Source organism: Symphalangus syndactylus, chromosome 9 (assembly GCF_028878055.3).
Source record: "Symphalangus syndactylus isolate Jambi chromosome 9, NHGRI_mSymSyn1-v2.1_pri, whole genome shotgun sequence".
Lineage (NCBI taxonomy): Eukaryota > Metazoa > Chordata > Mammalia > Primates > Hylobatidae > Symphalangus > Symphalangus syndactylus.
In genome coordinates, this window is record NC_072431.2 from 21,530,442 (window position 1) to 21,544,060 (window position 13,619).

A 13,619-nucleotide genomic window follows, 5' to 3' on the forward strand; every position below is an offset into this window, starting at 1 on the left:
TAACCCTGCTTTATTAAATATAAATGCTTTTTTGAAAGTACAGTTTCATGCTTTAGAATTCTAATGCTGACTGCTAAAATATATTGAGCTCTTAGTAGGCGGGCCCTATTTGAAGCAGTCTTCATTTATATATTATCTCCTTTAACACTCACAACCACTTCTTAAGGTAAGTAATATCATTATCCCTGTTTGTAAGATAAGAAACCTGGAGCTTTCAGGAAGATCATCCATCAGAAAGAGGTAGAGCCAGGACAAACCCAAGCAACTTGAATCCACACTTAAGCCTCTAAACTATGATGGATCAGATTCACTGCTCCCATCCTGTACTTACTTGAGTGGAGAGCATTGAGATACCTTTGCAATTATGTTCTTCCAGTTTTTTCCTTATTTGAATTTACTAACAAAGAAAGTTAGATTTAAGTAATTTAAGAGATCAGTTAAGAGTAGAAACATTCATTCTCTGGTTTCAGAGGCCAAATGCTGTTCTGTCTGATTTTCAAGACAATAAGTAAAGATGGGTAAGATCTCTCTTTCCTCTTTCTAGGTTAGCATGACAGCCCTTGACTTCCATGAATCTGGTCTGTCTGACAGCAGCAATACAAACACCACATAGAAAAAGAGTACACAGCTGTATCTCTGCCTTCTCAAATCAAGGGCAGAACTCTCTACTTCATAGGAATCATTGAGCATCTTCTTCTAGCAAAATACGTAATCAGAAAGAATTGGGCTGCTATTCCATTTTCTTTTACTCTAGAAAACTGCACTGGGACTGCCTGTAAAAATGTTCTGTGGGTCTTCCCACCACCCTCAGACAGTAGTGTGAATAACATTTATTTATAATAAATCTATCTTTGAATTTCAACCTTAACCCAGCCAATTTTTCTTATAAGGCAGTTGTGAACTGTTTCCAATTATTTAAAATTATTTCCAAAGAAGTGTTAGGTGACGGGGTTTTAATATGTGGTGGGAAAAAAACTAATAAAAGACTGTTGATGAATATACGTGGTTTTCTTTTGATGGATATACATGGTTAATATAATAGTTTTTTTTTTAAATGCATCTATGATATGTAGAAAGGATTAAGTCCTGTTTGATGTCTGTTGAATTTGAAAGTGTTTTGTATGCTTTTGTTATGGTTAGACTGAGTTACTGTAATTCTTTGTTTGCAACTTTGCCAACAGCATCATTACTAAGTTTGTAATGGCTCGAAGTTAGAGCAGCAGGGATGATCCAGGCACCTGCAGGAATCATGGCTACTTTTCTTATATATCAAAACTGCTAAAACATTGTATCCTGTCTTTCAACCTCATCTCCTTTAAATGTGGTTTTGGGGTCAGAGGAAATGAGATTACTTATGGTACCATTTGAAATTGGTTATAGTGGACATGAGAAATTCCCCCTAAAAGACTTGATAAAATTGGTCTTATTTTTATTTCTGAAAATTATGCACTGCGGTTTTAGGAAACATTTCTTAAAGCATATGAACTGCTTAGCTCTTTTCTTCCTTTATTCTGTAAAAGTACATTAGTGACATTCCTTTTCAGAGTAATTACTTGTCAATGGTGCACATTTTATTGTTAATTTGAAATCCTTTTAAAGGCCCTATTCTATAAATTTTAATTTCCAAGATTTAAAATGTTGACTCCCTGACTTCCTTCAGCTGGCTGTCAAGTATTCAGAATGGAATAAGGAACAAAAGTGTAAACTATGTGCTTTTCTCTTTCACGTAATAGACCTTTGACCTAGGGACTTTGAGTCTACCTAGGGGCAGATTCTGAAACAGTTTCTAGGTGGGACTATTGGCTCTATCACTTACTAACTTTATGACCTTGAGTAAGTTACTTCAATTTTCCCCACCTCAGTTTTCTCATCCATAATAGCGGATGGGGCAGAGCAAGATACCAGAATAGAAGGCTCCCTAATCGTTCCCCTTGCACCCCTTGACAAGTACACCAATTTAACAATGATCCACTCTGACTGTCTTGCATCTTAGATACCAGCTCAACCACAGCAGGATAGGGCAGCAGTCAAAATTTTAAAGCCCCCGTTCCAGGTCCTAGCTCCCAGATGACATCTCTAGACATAACCCTAGGCCAGAAGGAAACCCACTACCTTGAAAGGAAGGTCCCAGTCCTGGCAGCGTTAATCACATGCTAACTGTAGACCCTTTGAGCCCTGAAAAACCAGCAGTAATACCCAGGTACTATGTAGAGGGCCTTGGATGAGTCTCTGAGACTTGCAGCTTCAGGTGAGACTTAGCAGATTTCCAGGTGTGGTGGCTATAGGGCAAAACTCCTTCTGCTTGAGGGAAAAGTAAAAGGACTTAGTCTCGCATCTTAGATACCAGCTTGGCTACAGAGGGGTAGAGTACCAAGTGGGCTCTTGGGGTCCCCAATTCCAGGACTTGACTCTTAGATGGCATTTCTGGACTTGCTCTGGGCCAGAGGGGAGCCCATTTCCCTGAATGGTGAGTCCCAGGCCAGGTAGCATTCACCATAAGCTGACATAAGAGCCCTTGAATCTTAAGAGAACATCGGTGGTAGTCTGGCAGTACTCTCCATGGTCTGTGGTGGTGGCCGTGGCGTGAAGCTCCCCTGGTTTTGGAAAAGGGATGGAAGAGTGGGAAGAACTGCATCTTGTGATTTGAGTGCCAGTGCAGCCACAGTAAAACAGAACACCTGGTAGACTTCTAAGGTTTTCAACTCTAGTCCCTGATTCCTGGAAGGCACCTCCTGGACCCAACCGGGGCCTGGGAGAACTTGCCTCCCTGAAGGGAAGCACACAGATAGAGCTGGCTTTGCCACCTGCTGACTGCAGAGCCCCAGGGCCTTGAGCGAATACAGGCAGTAGCCAGGGAGTGTTTGCAGCAGGCCTTGGGTGGGACCCAGTGCTGTGCTGGCTTCAGGTCTGAACCAGCACAGTCATAGTGGTGGTGGCCATAGGGATGCTTGTGTCTCCACCCCCAGCTTTAGGTGGCTCATAACAGAGAGAGAGAGAGAGAGAGAGAGACAGACAGAGAAAGAGAGACAGACAGACAGAGAGAGAGAGAGAGAAAATGAATGAATATTTGTTTGGCAGAAAGTAAGGGAAAAAAACAAGCGTCTCTGCCTGGCAATCCAGAGAATTATCCTAGAAGTTGTCCAAGACCATCAAGCCAGTACCTCTTTGAGTCTGCAAGAACTACAGCATTACTGGGTTTAGGGTGCTCCTTAAAGCAGATACAGCATAGATCACAACACCCTAGTCATTTCAAATATCTGGAAAGCCTTCCCAAGAAGAACAGGTACAAACAAGCCCAGACAGTAAAGACTACAATAAATACCTAACTCTTCAATGCCCAGACACCGAAGAACATCTACTAGAATCAGCACCATCCAGGAAAACATGACCTCACCAAACGAACTAAATAAGGCACAAGGGACCAGTCCAGGAGAAACAGAGATGTGTGACCTTTCAGACAAATAATTCAAAATTGTTGTGTTGCAAAAACTCAAAGAATTCAAGATAACACAGAGAAGGAATTCAGAATTCTACCAGATAAAGATTAAAATAATTAAAAAGAACCAAGCAGAAATTCTGGATCTGAAAAAATGCAATTGGCATACTGAAGAATGCATCAGTCTTTTAATAGCAGAATTTATCAAGCAGAAGAATTAGTGAGCTTGAAGACAGACTATTTGAAAATATACAGTCAGAGGAGACAACAGAAAAAAGAATAAAAACAATGAAGTAGGCCTACAAGATCCAGAAAATTGCCTCAAAAGGGCCAATCTAAGAGTTATTGGCCTTAAAGAGGAGGTAGAGAGATAGGAATAGAAAGTTCATTCAAAGGGATAATAAAAACAGAGAACTTCCCAAACCCAAAGAAAGATATCAATAAGTACAAGAATATTACACCAAGGACCGGGCCGCAGTGGCTCACGCCTGTAATCCCAATACTTTGGGAGGCCAAGGCGGGTGGATCACGAGGTCAGGAGATTGAGACCATCCTGGCTAGTGCAGTGAAACCCTATCTCTACCAAAGATAAAAGAATTGGCCAGGTGTGGTGGCGGGCGCCTGTAGTTCCAGCTACTCATGAGGCTGAGGCAGGACAATGGCGTGAACCCAGGAGGTGGAGTTTGCAGTGAGCCGAGATTGCGCCACTGCACTCTAGCCTGGGTGACAGAGCAAGACTCCATCTCAAAAAAAATAAAATAAAATAAAATAAAAAAACCCAGAATATAACACCAAGCAGATTTAACCCAAAGAAGGCCACCTCAAGGCATTTAATGAACTCCCAAAGGTCAAGGATAAAGAAAGGATCCTAAAAGTGGCAAGAGAAAAGAAGCAAATAACATACAATGGAGCTCTAATATGGCGGGCAGCAGACTTTTCAGTGGAAACCTTACAGGCCAGGAGAAAGTGACATGACATATTTAAAGTGCTGAAGGAAAAAAACTTTTTACCCTAGAATAGTATAACTGGCAAAAAAAATATCTTTCAAACATGAGGTAGAAATAGAGACTTTCCCAAACAAGCAAAAGCTGAGGGATTTCATCAACACCAGACCTGTCCTACAAGAAATCCTAAGGGGAATACTTCAGTTAGAAAGAAAAGGACGTTAGTGAGCAACAAGTAATCACCTGAAGGTATAAAACTCACTGGCTACAGTAATTACACATAGAAACAATACTTTAACAATGCAACTGTGGTGTGTAAACTACTCTTATCCTAATAGAAAAACTAAATGATGAACCAATAAAAAATAATAACAACTTTTCAAGACACAGACAGTACAATAAAATATAAACAGAAACAACAAAAAGCTAAAAAGCAGGGGGAAGAAGTTAAGGTATAGAGTTTTTATTAGTTTTCTTTTTGCTTGTTTGTTGGTTTATGCAAACAGTATTGTTCTTATCAGCTTAAAATTATGGGTCATAAGATAGTATTTCCAAGCCTCATGGTAACCTCAAACCAAAAAAACATACAAATGGATACACAAACAATGAAAAGCAAGAAACTAAATCATATCATCAGAGAAAAACACCTTTACTAAAGGAAGACAGGAAGGAAAGACGAGGAAGAGAAGACCACAAAACAATGAGGAAACAAATAACAAAATAGCAGGAGTAAGTCCTAACTTATCAATAATAATGCTGAATGTAACAGACTAAATTCTCCAATAAAAAGACACAGAGTAGCTGAAGGGATGAAAAAATAAAACCCATTGACCTGTTGCCTACAAGAAATACACTTTAACTATAAAGATACACATAGACCAAAGTATAGGGATAGAAAAAGATATTCCATGCCAATGGAAACCAAAAAAGAGGAGTAGCGGCTATGTGTATATCAGACAAAATAGATTTCAAGGCAAAAACTATAAGAAGAGACCAAGAAGGTCACTATATAATGATAAATGGGTCAATTCAGCAAGATGATACAATTTAAAAGATGTATGCACTCAATACTAGAGTACCCAGATCAATAAAGCAAATATTATTAGAGCTAAAGAGAGACATAGGCCCTAATACAGTAATAGCTGGAGACTTCAACACACCCACTTTCAGCACCAGACAGATTTTCTAGACATAAAATCAAGAAAAAAACGTCAGATTTAGCCTGCACTATAGACCAAATGGATCTAATATATATTTTCAGAACATTTCATCCAAGAGCTGCAAAATACACATTTTTTTTCCTCAACACATGGATCATTCTCAAGGATAGACCATATGTTGGATCACAAAATGAGTCTTAAAACATTCCAAAAAAAGTAAATAATATCAAGCATCTTCTCTGACCATAATGGAATAAAACTAGAAATCAATAACAAGAAAAATTTTGGAAACTATACAAACACAAGGAAATTAAACAATATGCTCCTGAATGACCAATGGGTCAATAAAGAAATTAAGAAGGAAATTGAAAAGTTTCTTGAAACAAATGATAATGGAAATACAACATACCAAAACCTATGGGATACAGTAAAAGCAGTACTAAGAGGGAATTTTGTAGTTATAAGTGCCTACGTCAAAAAAAGAGGAAAAACTTCAAATAAACAATATAACAAAGCATCTTAAAGAACTAGAAAAGCATGAGCAAACCAAACCCAAAATTAGTAGAAGAAAAGAAATAATGAAGATCAGAGTAGAAATAAAAGAAATTGAAATGAAGAAAAAAATACAAAAGATCAAGGAAATAAAAAGTCATTTTTTTAAGTTCAACAAAATTGAAAACCTTTAGGCAGACTAAGAAAAAGAGAGACGATCCAAATAAATAAAATCACAAATGAAAAAGGAAACATTATAAGTGATACTTCAGAAATTCAAAGGATCATTAGTGGCTACTATGAGCAACTATATGCCAATAAATTGGAGAACCTAGAAGAAATGAACAAATTCCTAGACACATATAACCTACCAAGATTGAACCAGGAAGAAATCCAAAACCTGAAGAGACCAATAACAAGTAATGAGATCGAAGCCATAATAAAAAGTCCCCCAGTAAAGAAAAGCCAGGGACCCGATGGGTTCACCACTGAATGCTACCAAACATTTAAAGGAAAACTAATACCAATCCTACTCAAATTATTCCGAAAAATAGAGGAGGGCATACTTCCAAACTCATTCTATGAGACCAGTATTATCCTGATACTGAAACCAGACAGAGACACATTAAAAAAAAAAAAACCTACAGGCTACTATCTCTGATGAATACTGATGCAAAAACCCTCAACAAAATACTAGCAAACCAAATTCAATAATACATTAAAAAGATCATTCATCACGACCAAGGGGAATTTATCTGAAGGATGCAAGAAGAATGGTTCAACATATGCAAATCAATCAATGTGATCCATCATATCAACAGAATGAAAGATAAAAACCATATGATCCTTTAAATTGATGCTGAACAAGCACTGGATAGAATTCAACATCCCTACATGGTAAAAACCCCCCCAAAAATGGGGTAGATGGAACATATCTCAACATAATAAAAGCTATATACGACAGAACCACAGATAGTATCACATTGAATGCGAGAAAACTGAAAACCTTTCCTCCAAGATTTGGAACATGACAAGAATGTCCACTTTCACTGTCACCAACATAGTTCTGGAAGTCCCAGCTAAAGCGATCAGACAAGAGAAAGAAATAAAGGCATCCAAATTAGAAAAGAAGAGGTCAAATTATCTGCATTTGCAGATATTATCTTACATTTGAAAAAACCTAGACTCCTAAAAAACCTATTCAAACTGATAAATTCAGTAAAGTTGCAGGATACAAAATCAACATAACAAAATCAGTAGCATTTCTATATGTCAACAGTGAACTATCTGAAAAAGAGATTAATAAAAGTGATACCATTTACAATAGCCTCAAATAAAATTAAATACCAGGAATTAACCAAAGAACTGAAAAATCTCTATAATTAAAATAACAAAACACTGATGAAAGAAATTGAAGAGAACACATCCAAAAAAAAAGAAAACAGGAAAGATACTCCATTTTCATGGATTGGAAGAATCAATATTATTAAAACATCCATACTATCCAAAGCAATCTACAAATTCAATACAATCTCTATCAAAATACCAATGACATTCTTCACAGAAATGGAAAAAACAATTCTAAAATGTATATGGAACCACAAAAGACTCAGAATAGCTAAAGCTATTCTGAGCAAAAAGAATAAAACTGTATACCTGACTTCAAATTATACTACAGAATTAGTAGTTAACCAAATAGCATGGCACCAGCCTAAAAATAGACACATAGATGAATGGAACAGAATAAAGAAGCCAAAAACGAATTCACACACCTACAGTGAACTCATTTTCAACAAACTTGCCAAGAACATACAGTATGGAAGAGACAGTCTCTTCAATAAATGGTGCTGGGAAAACTGGATCTCTATATGCAGAAGACGAAACTAGATCCCTACCTCTCACCATATACAAAAATCAAATAAAAATGGATTAAGGACTGAAATCTAAGACCTCAAACTATGAAACTAATACAAGAAAACATTGGGGGAAATCTCTAGGGCAGTCATCTGGGCAAACATTTCTGGGGTAATACCTCATAAGCACAAGCAACCTCAGCAAAAATGGACAAATGAGATCACATCAAGATAAAAAGCTACTTGCATAGCAAAGGAAATAAACAACAAGATGAAGACACAGCCCCTAGAATGGGAGAAAATATTTGCAAACTACCCATCTGACAAGGGATTAATAACCAGAATATACAAGGAGCTCAAACAACTGTATAGGGAAAAAATCTAATAATATGATAAAAAAATGGGCAGAAGGTTTGAATAGCCATTTCTCAAAAGAAGACATACAAATGGCAAACAGGTATATGAAAAGGGACTCAACATCATTGAGCATCAGAGAAACGAAAATTAAATCTACAATGAGATACCATCTCACTCCAGTTAAAATGGCTTTTATCCAAAAGACAGGCAATAACAAATGCTGGCGAGCATGTGGAGAAAAGGGAACTTTTGTTCACTGTTAGTGGGAATGTAAATTAGGACAACCACTATGGGGAACAGTTCGGAGGTTCTCCAAAAAACTAAAAATAGAGTTACCATATGATCCAACAATCCCACCGCTAGGTATATATCCAAAAGAAACGAAATCAGTATATTGCAGAAATTTCTGCACTCTCATATTTGTTGCAGCACTATTCACAATAGCCAAGATTTGGAAGCCCAACCTAAGTATCCATCAACAGATGAATGGATAAAGAAAATGTGGTACATATACATAATGGAATATTATTCAGCTATAAAAAAGAACAAGATCGTGTCATTTACAACATAGATCGAACCAGAGATCATTCTGTTAAGTGAAATAAGCCAGGAACAGAAAAACAAACATTGCATGTTCTCACTTATTTGTGGCCTCTAAAAATTAAAACAATTGAACTCACGCATACAGAGAGTAGGGGGGATGGTTACCCGAGGTTGGAAAGGGTACTAGGGGCAAACGGGATGGTTAATGGGTACAGAGAAAAAAATAGAATGAATGAATAAGACCTAATATTTGATAGCACAACGGGGGACTACAGTCAATAGTAACTTAATTGTATATTTTTAAATAACTAAAAAAGTATAATTGGATTGTTTGTAACAAAAAGGGTAAATACTTGAGGGGATGGATACCCCATTCTCCATGATGTGATTAGTACTCATGGCATGTCTGTAACAAAAAAATCTCATGTGCTCCATAAACATATACACCTACTATGGACCCACAAATTTTAAAAATTTTAAAAATAAAAATAAAATATAAATAGGAGATCATACTATAATATGTCTCAGGATGGTGATGAGGAATAAGTAAGTGAATGCAGGTAAAACACTTAGAAAGTGTGCCTCATACGTATTAGTTGTGGTTGTTACAATTATTAAAATAACTTTTTGTCCCCCTAATGCAATTGTAGCATGGTCTCCTTTCTTTAAAGATGACACAGACTGTGTATCTATTCCCATGCTTATAATAATTTTTGTAATCTAGAGCAGGGTCAGGAAACTATGGCCTCTAGGTCAAATCAAGCCCACCGCCCTACTTTTGTAAGTAGTTTTGTAAATTAGTTTTATTGAACACAGCCATACTTACTCATTTACATATTGTCTGTGGCTGCTTTTGTACTATGATGGCAGAGCTGAGTAATTCGTACAGAGATTATATTATTATCTGGCTTTTACAGAAAATGTTTGTCAACCCCTGATTTAGAGTGAAACAAAGTTTCAAAGTTTATTTGAAAAGTCAGTGAATGACAGGATGGGAATTTGTACTAAAGACAATCGTTTTTCCTCTGTCTCTGCTGCTGGTTGCTATGGGGATTCAAACGAGTCACATTACCTTTCCACAACTCAAATTCTTCATTCATAAAAATAAACACCCACACATATAAGAAGGTAATCATAATTTTCTGACTTATATAATTAGTGTACATTTTAAGAATAACAATATGCATAAAAGTGCTTGGTCAAATTTAAATTATTAAAGCAGATTTGGGTCATTAATCATCAACAAGGTTATTAAATCTAATCCACCACTCATTCACCTTCTTGATGACAAATTCTTGTAACAGGTCTAAACTTGCTCCTCCTCGACTGGTTTTGGGACCAGGACAGCGCTGTGCCCTTCTTTAGCTGGTAATGAATAATATCTTCCCATTTTGACTCTTTAGAATAATGAATTTGGTGATGGGATACAAGGAACATATGATTAAGAAATTATTTTCTTTTCTCTCTGAAGGGTCATCATTTAAAAGTAGTGCTTTCCAGCCAATGGCATTGAAGCTGCACACACACAGCTCAAAGGGGCCCTTTGCCAGCTGGCCTCATTAAATCCCTGACATGCTCTCCTGCATTTTGTTGTCAGAGTGTGTTCATTCCTTGATAATTCTGCATTCCTATCCCAGGGCTCTTAGGACCACACCTTCATGTTTCTTCCCTCTTGCTGAGTTTGGACTCTTTCTTTGTTGGGTAGAATTTTCTTCTGTGTCTAATCCCATATTTCTCATACGTATTGCTTAAAGAAAATGAAAATGTTCCATAACTGGTTTGTCCTTTTTTCTGAAAACTGAAGATCCTGAGCCCCTGTCCCATCCCAGACCAATCTATTAGAAGGAAGCACAGTTGTGTCTACAAAGCTATGGGTTTTCCTTTTCATATGCAGCACCTTCCCTTCCATTCTCCTGGAGTGTACATTGTAGTTTATCTATTGTTACTCTTAGTGTCATATAAAGTACTTCAGTTCTGTTAAAAGGCTGAGGATTTATAGGATAAAGAATCATAAAGCTAAACCCTGTAGATAAAGCCTGTCCTCTTCTGTGTGACCAGTCATGGCAGGAGACCTTTAGGAACCCATGAGAGGCAGAGCATGGCAGAGGGTTTCCCCTATGTAAAAAGGTTCTTCAGTCACTCTCCTGTCTAAGCTGTTTTATCACGTAGAAAGGCAGAGTGTACCTGTTCTTTGGGTTTGTGGCAAGTAAAAAATTTTTACTCTGTACATGCTTATTACCAATTATAATTTTGACAGGTTACAAACATTATATTACGTTATTATTATATTACAAACATTTGCTTCCATTCTTCCAGTGAATGTGGTAATACACAGAACACTGGATTAATCACATACCAAACACTAAGAGTAAATAGCTCAGAATTATTTAAAATTCTGGCTGGGAAAGAGATTTATTCCAACAGTCATGAATAAAATTTTCTTTAAAAACAATAAAAAAGTGCCATTATGCTAGATCCCCCTAACTTATCTGATCAAACTCCTCAAGGTCAACTTTAGAAAGGAACTGGTTTCAAGTCATAAAGAAAAACATCAGGGCTCCATAATCTCAAAAAGTTTGAAAAGTTTCATTAAAAGATCTGAAGATTCCATCTCCCTGCAGTAGAGGTTAGGATGAGTGAAGTAGAGATAAAACAGCAAATCATCTGGGTATTAGATTTTAGACCATAAACCCATTTGCTTTGGCAAGACACTTTAACTTCCTCAATTAAGTGGCAGAAGAGGAGGTTTTCAATGAAAGCTAATTTACAGGTGTGCAATGCAGATAGTTTATTGGGAAGTATTGTGGTCTTGTCTTTGAGGGTGCCTCCACTAGGGTTATAGAGGTGAGCAAGATGACTCTGCCTGTTTGGCAGAGAGAAGGTGAATCACATGTGACTAAATTTTCTGACAGATTACTGGATGATTGCAGGCAGGGTGGGATGAATAAAACCTGGTCCTACAATGCTTTGAGAAGAAATGGTTGCTGGTTCCAAAAAGTTCTTTCCTTCTTGGTTTTCCTTTTTCTCCTCTTTAAGATTTCTCACGATGAAGATTTATTGCCACCAAATTCAAATTCTGCAACCCCAAAGCCTCAGGCTGACACTAGCTAGAACCCAAATAATGACTGCATTTATGGAAAGATTCAAGCAGTATGGGCTAGGTTGGGCAATAGGGGAAAATATTCTAATGTTAAATTGCTTTTAAATAGATTATGTGTAAACAATAGAAACAAACCAGGGGAAATGCCTCTCCATGGACATACAGTGAAAATGAATAGTTGTATGGCTGAGGTTGGTATATTCTATAATGGAATATGCCTGTAATGTAGGAATTTGTTTTACTTTATTTCTTCCCTCCATAAATAGTTGACTCTTTCACATGTAAAAATTATGTTTCCTTTTGTTAGCAGTAATGGAATTCGATTAAATCATGTGTCCTTATCATATCAATTTGTGTAAGTATTTTTATCCAAGTTATTTCTAGAACATTTAAGTCTGTCCTTCAAAGGCCTTAGTAATCTTTAGTGTTTGCTGGTCTGCTTTTAATTCATCAAAGTCCTCCTTCAACAAGCATTGCCAAAAACACACATGCAGCAGAGATTTCCCCTCTACAATGTATATTTGATATGCTTAATGTTCATCTTTATACACACAGAGGCATATAAGAAATGTGGAGGTTGTCTATAAATTCAAGGAAACATTTAGGTGCACGGTGATACACAGATACATGGGTATAATACTTTATGTACTTGATAAATATTTCATCCCTACCATAAAAAGAGCTTTTTATCAACTTTGATTGTTTTTTTATTACCTTAAAGTATTGCAGTTGTTTCTCAGTATTCATTGTTCCTTCCTTTTCTTGTCTCAGACAGGAATTGAAGATGAAAAGCTCTGTATCTCTTAGCCACCCTTTCAGTTCTTTGATCCTGACCTCCAGCTGCCTTACCAGGCTTCCGCTTTCAGGAGAGAGCAGGTCACGTGGACTCGACCCACTGTGCCCTGCCATTGTGTCCTGGATCTTCTCTCCTAGGGTTTTCTAATACATCAGATTAAAAAACAAAAAACAAAACAAATGAACAAAAAAAAAAACCCATGAACAACAGAAAAACAAAAACATAGATTAGCTTAGGTACCAAAAACACATCACAGTTTTGTTGGTAACGAAAGCCACCTGGAAGTGTTCATCTATACCTGCCACCTCACTACTGACATTCAGTTCAGATTAGGTTGTTGTTCCATTTAGTATTCGAATTCTCAGTGCAAGTTGTTCTGAGTACCAGCGGATACTTAAGAAGACCTCATTCACTTACTTTCCTTTAATAGAAAGGAGATTTGGCCCATAGTTCGCAACATAAAAATTCATTTGAATTTTTTGGTCACAGAGAAAAATTCATTTGAATTATCATGATAGGAGTTTATAGTAAAAAATTCTCCACATAAAATGTCCAGGAGATATAAGTTTAATAAATATACTAAAGGGGCCAAGAGTAGATCAAGCATGGAGAATTAAATTCCATTTTTTTGTTTTGTGACATGTTCCCGAAACCATATAACTAAAGGGTTTTAAGAAAAGGAAGCCTCCTTGGTGATGCTGTTGATTTTACCTGACTTGGAAATTGTTCAATCCCACAATTCTTTCCATTTTGCATTTCTGGATGCTGGACTTTCTAATACCGAATATGTGTTAAAATAATCCCCAATTCACTACACTAGAAGCCTATTTAAATTAGCCACTATGGCAGGAGAGTGTTGTCAGGGAGGGCTCTTTTCTTTTCTTCTTTTTGGTGGAAAGCAGTCCCAATCAATAGGATTTAAATCTATGATGATGAAT

At 36.9% G+C, this 13,619-nt stretch overlaps 1 protein-coding gene across 3 annotated transcripts in view; it reads right to left on the minus strand.

Moving 5' to 3' along the window:
- Positions 1–13,619, minus strand: part of AKAP6 (A-kinase anchoring protein 6) — a 627,789-nt gene that overhangs the window by 85,991 nt on the left and 528,179 nt on the right. For all 3 annotated transcript variants that reach the window (XM_055291569.2, XM_055291568.2, XM_063645887.1), the window contains exon 12: positions 12,600–12,824. In XM_055291569.2, coding sequence (XP_055147544.1) covers positions 12,600–12,824 — 225 coding nt within the window. The remainder of the gene's footprint in view (positions 1–12,599; positions 12,825–13,619) is intronic.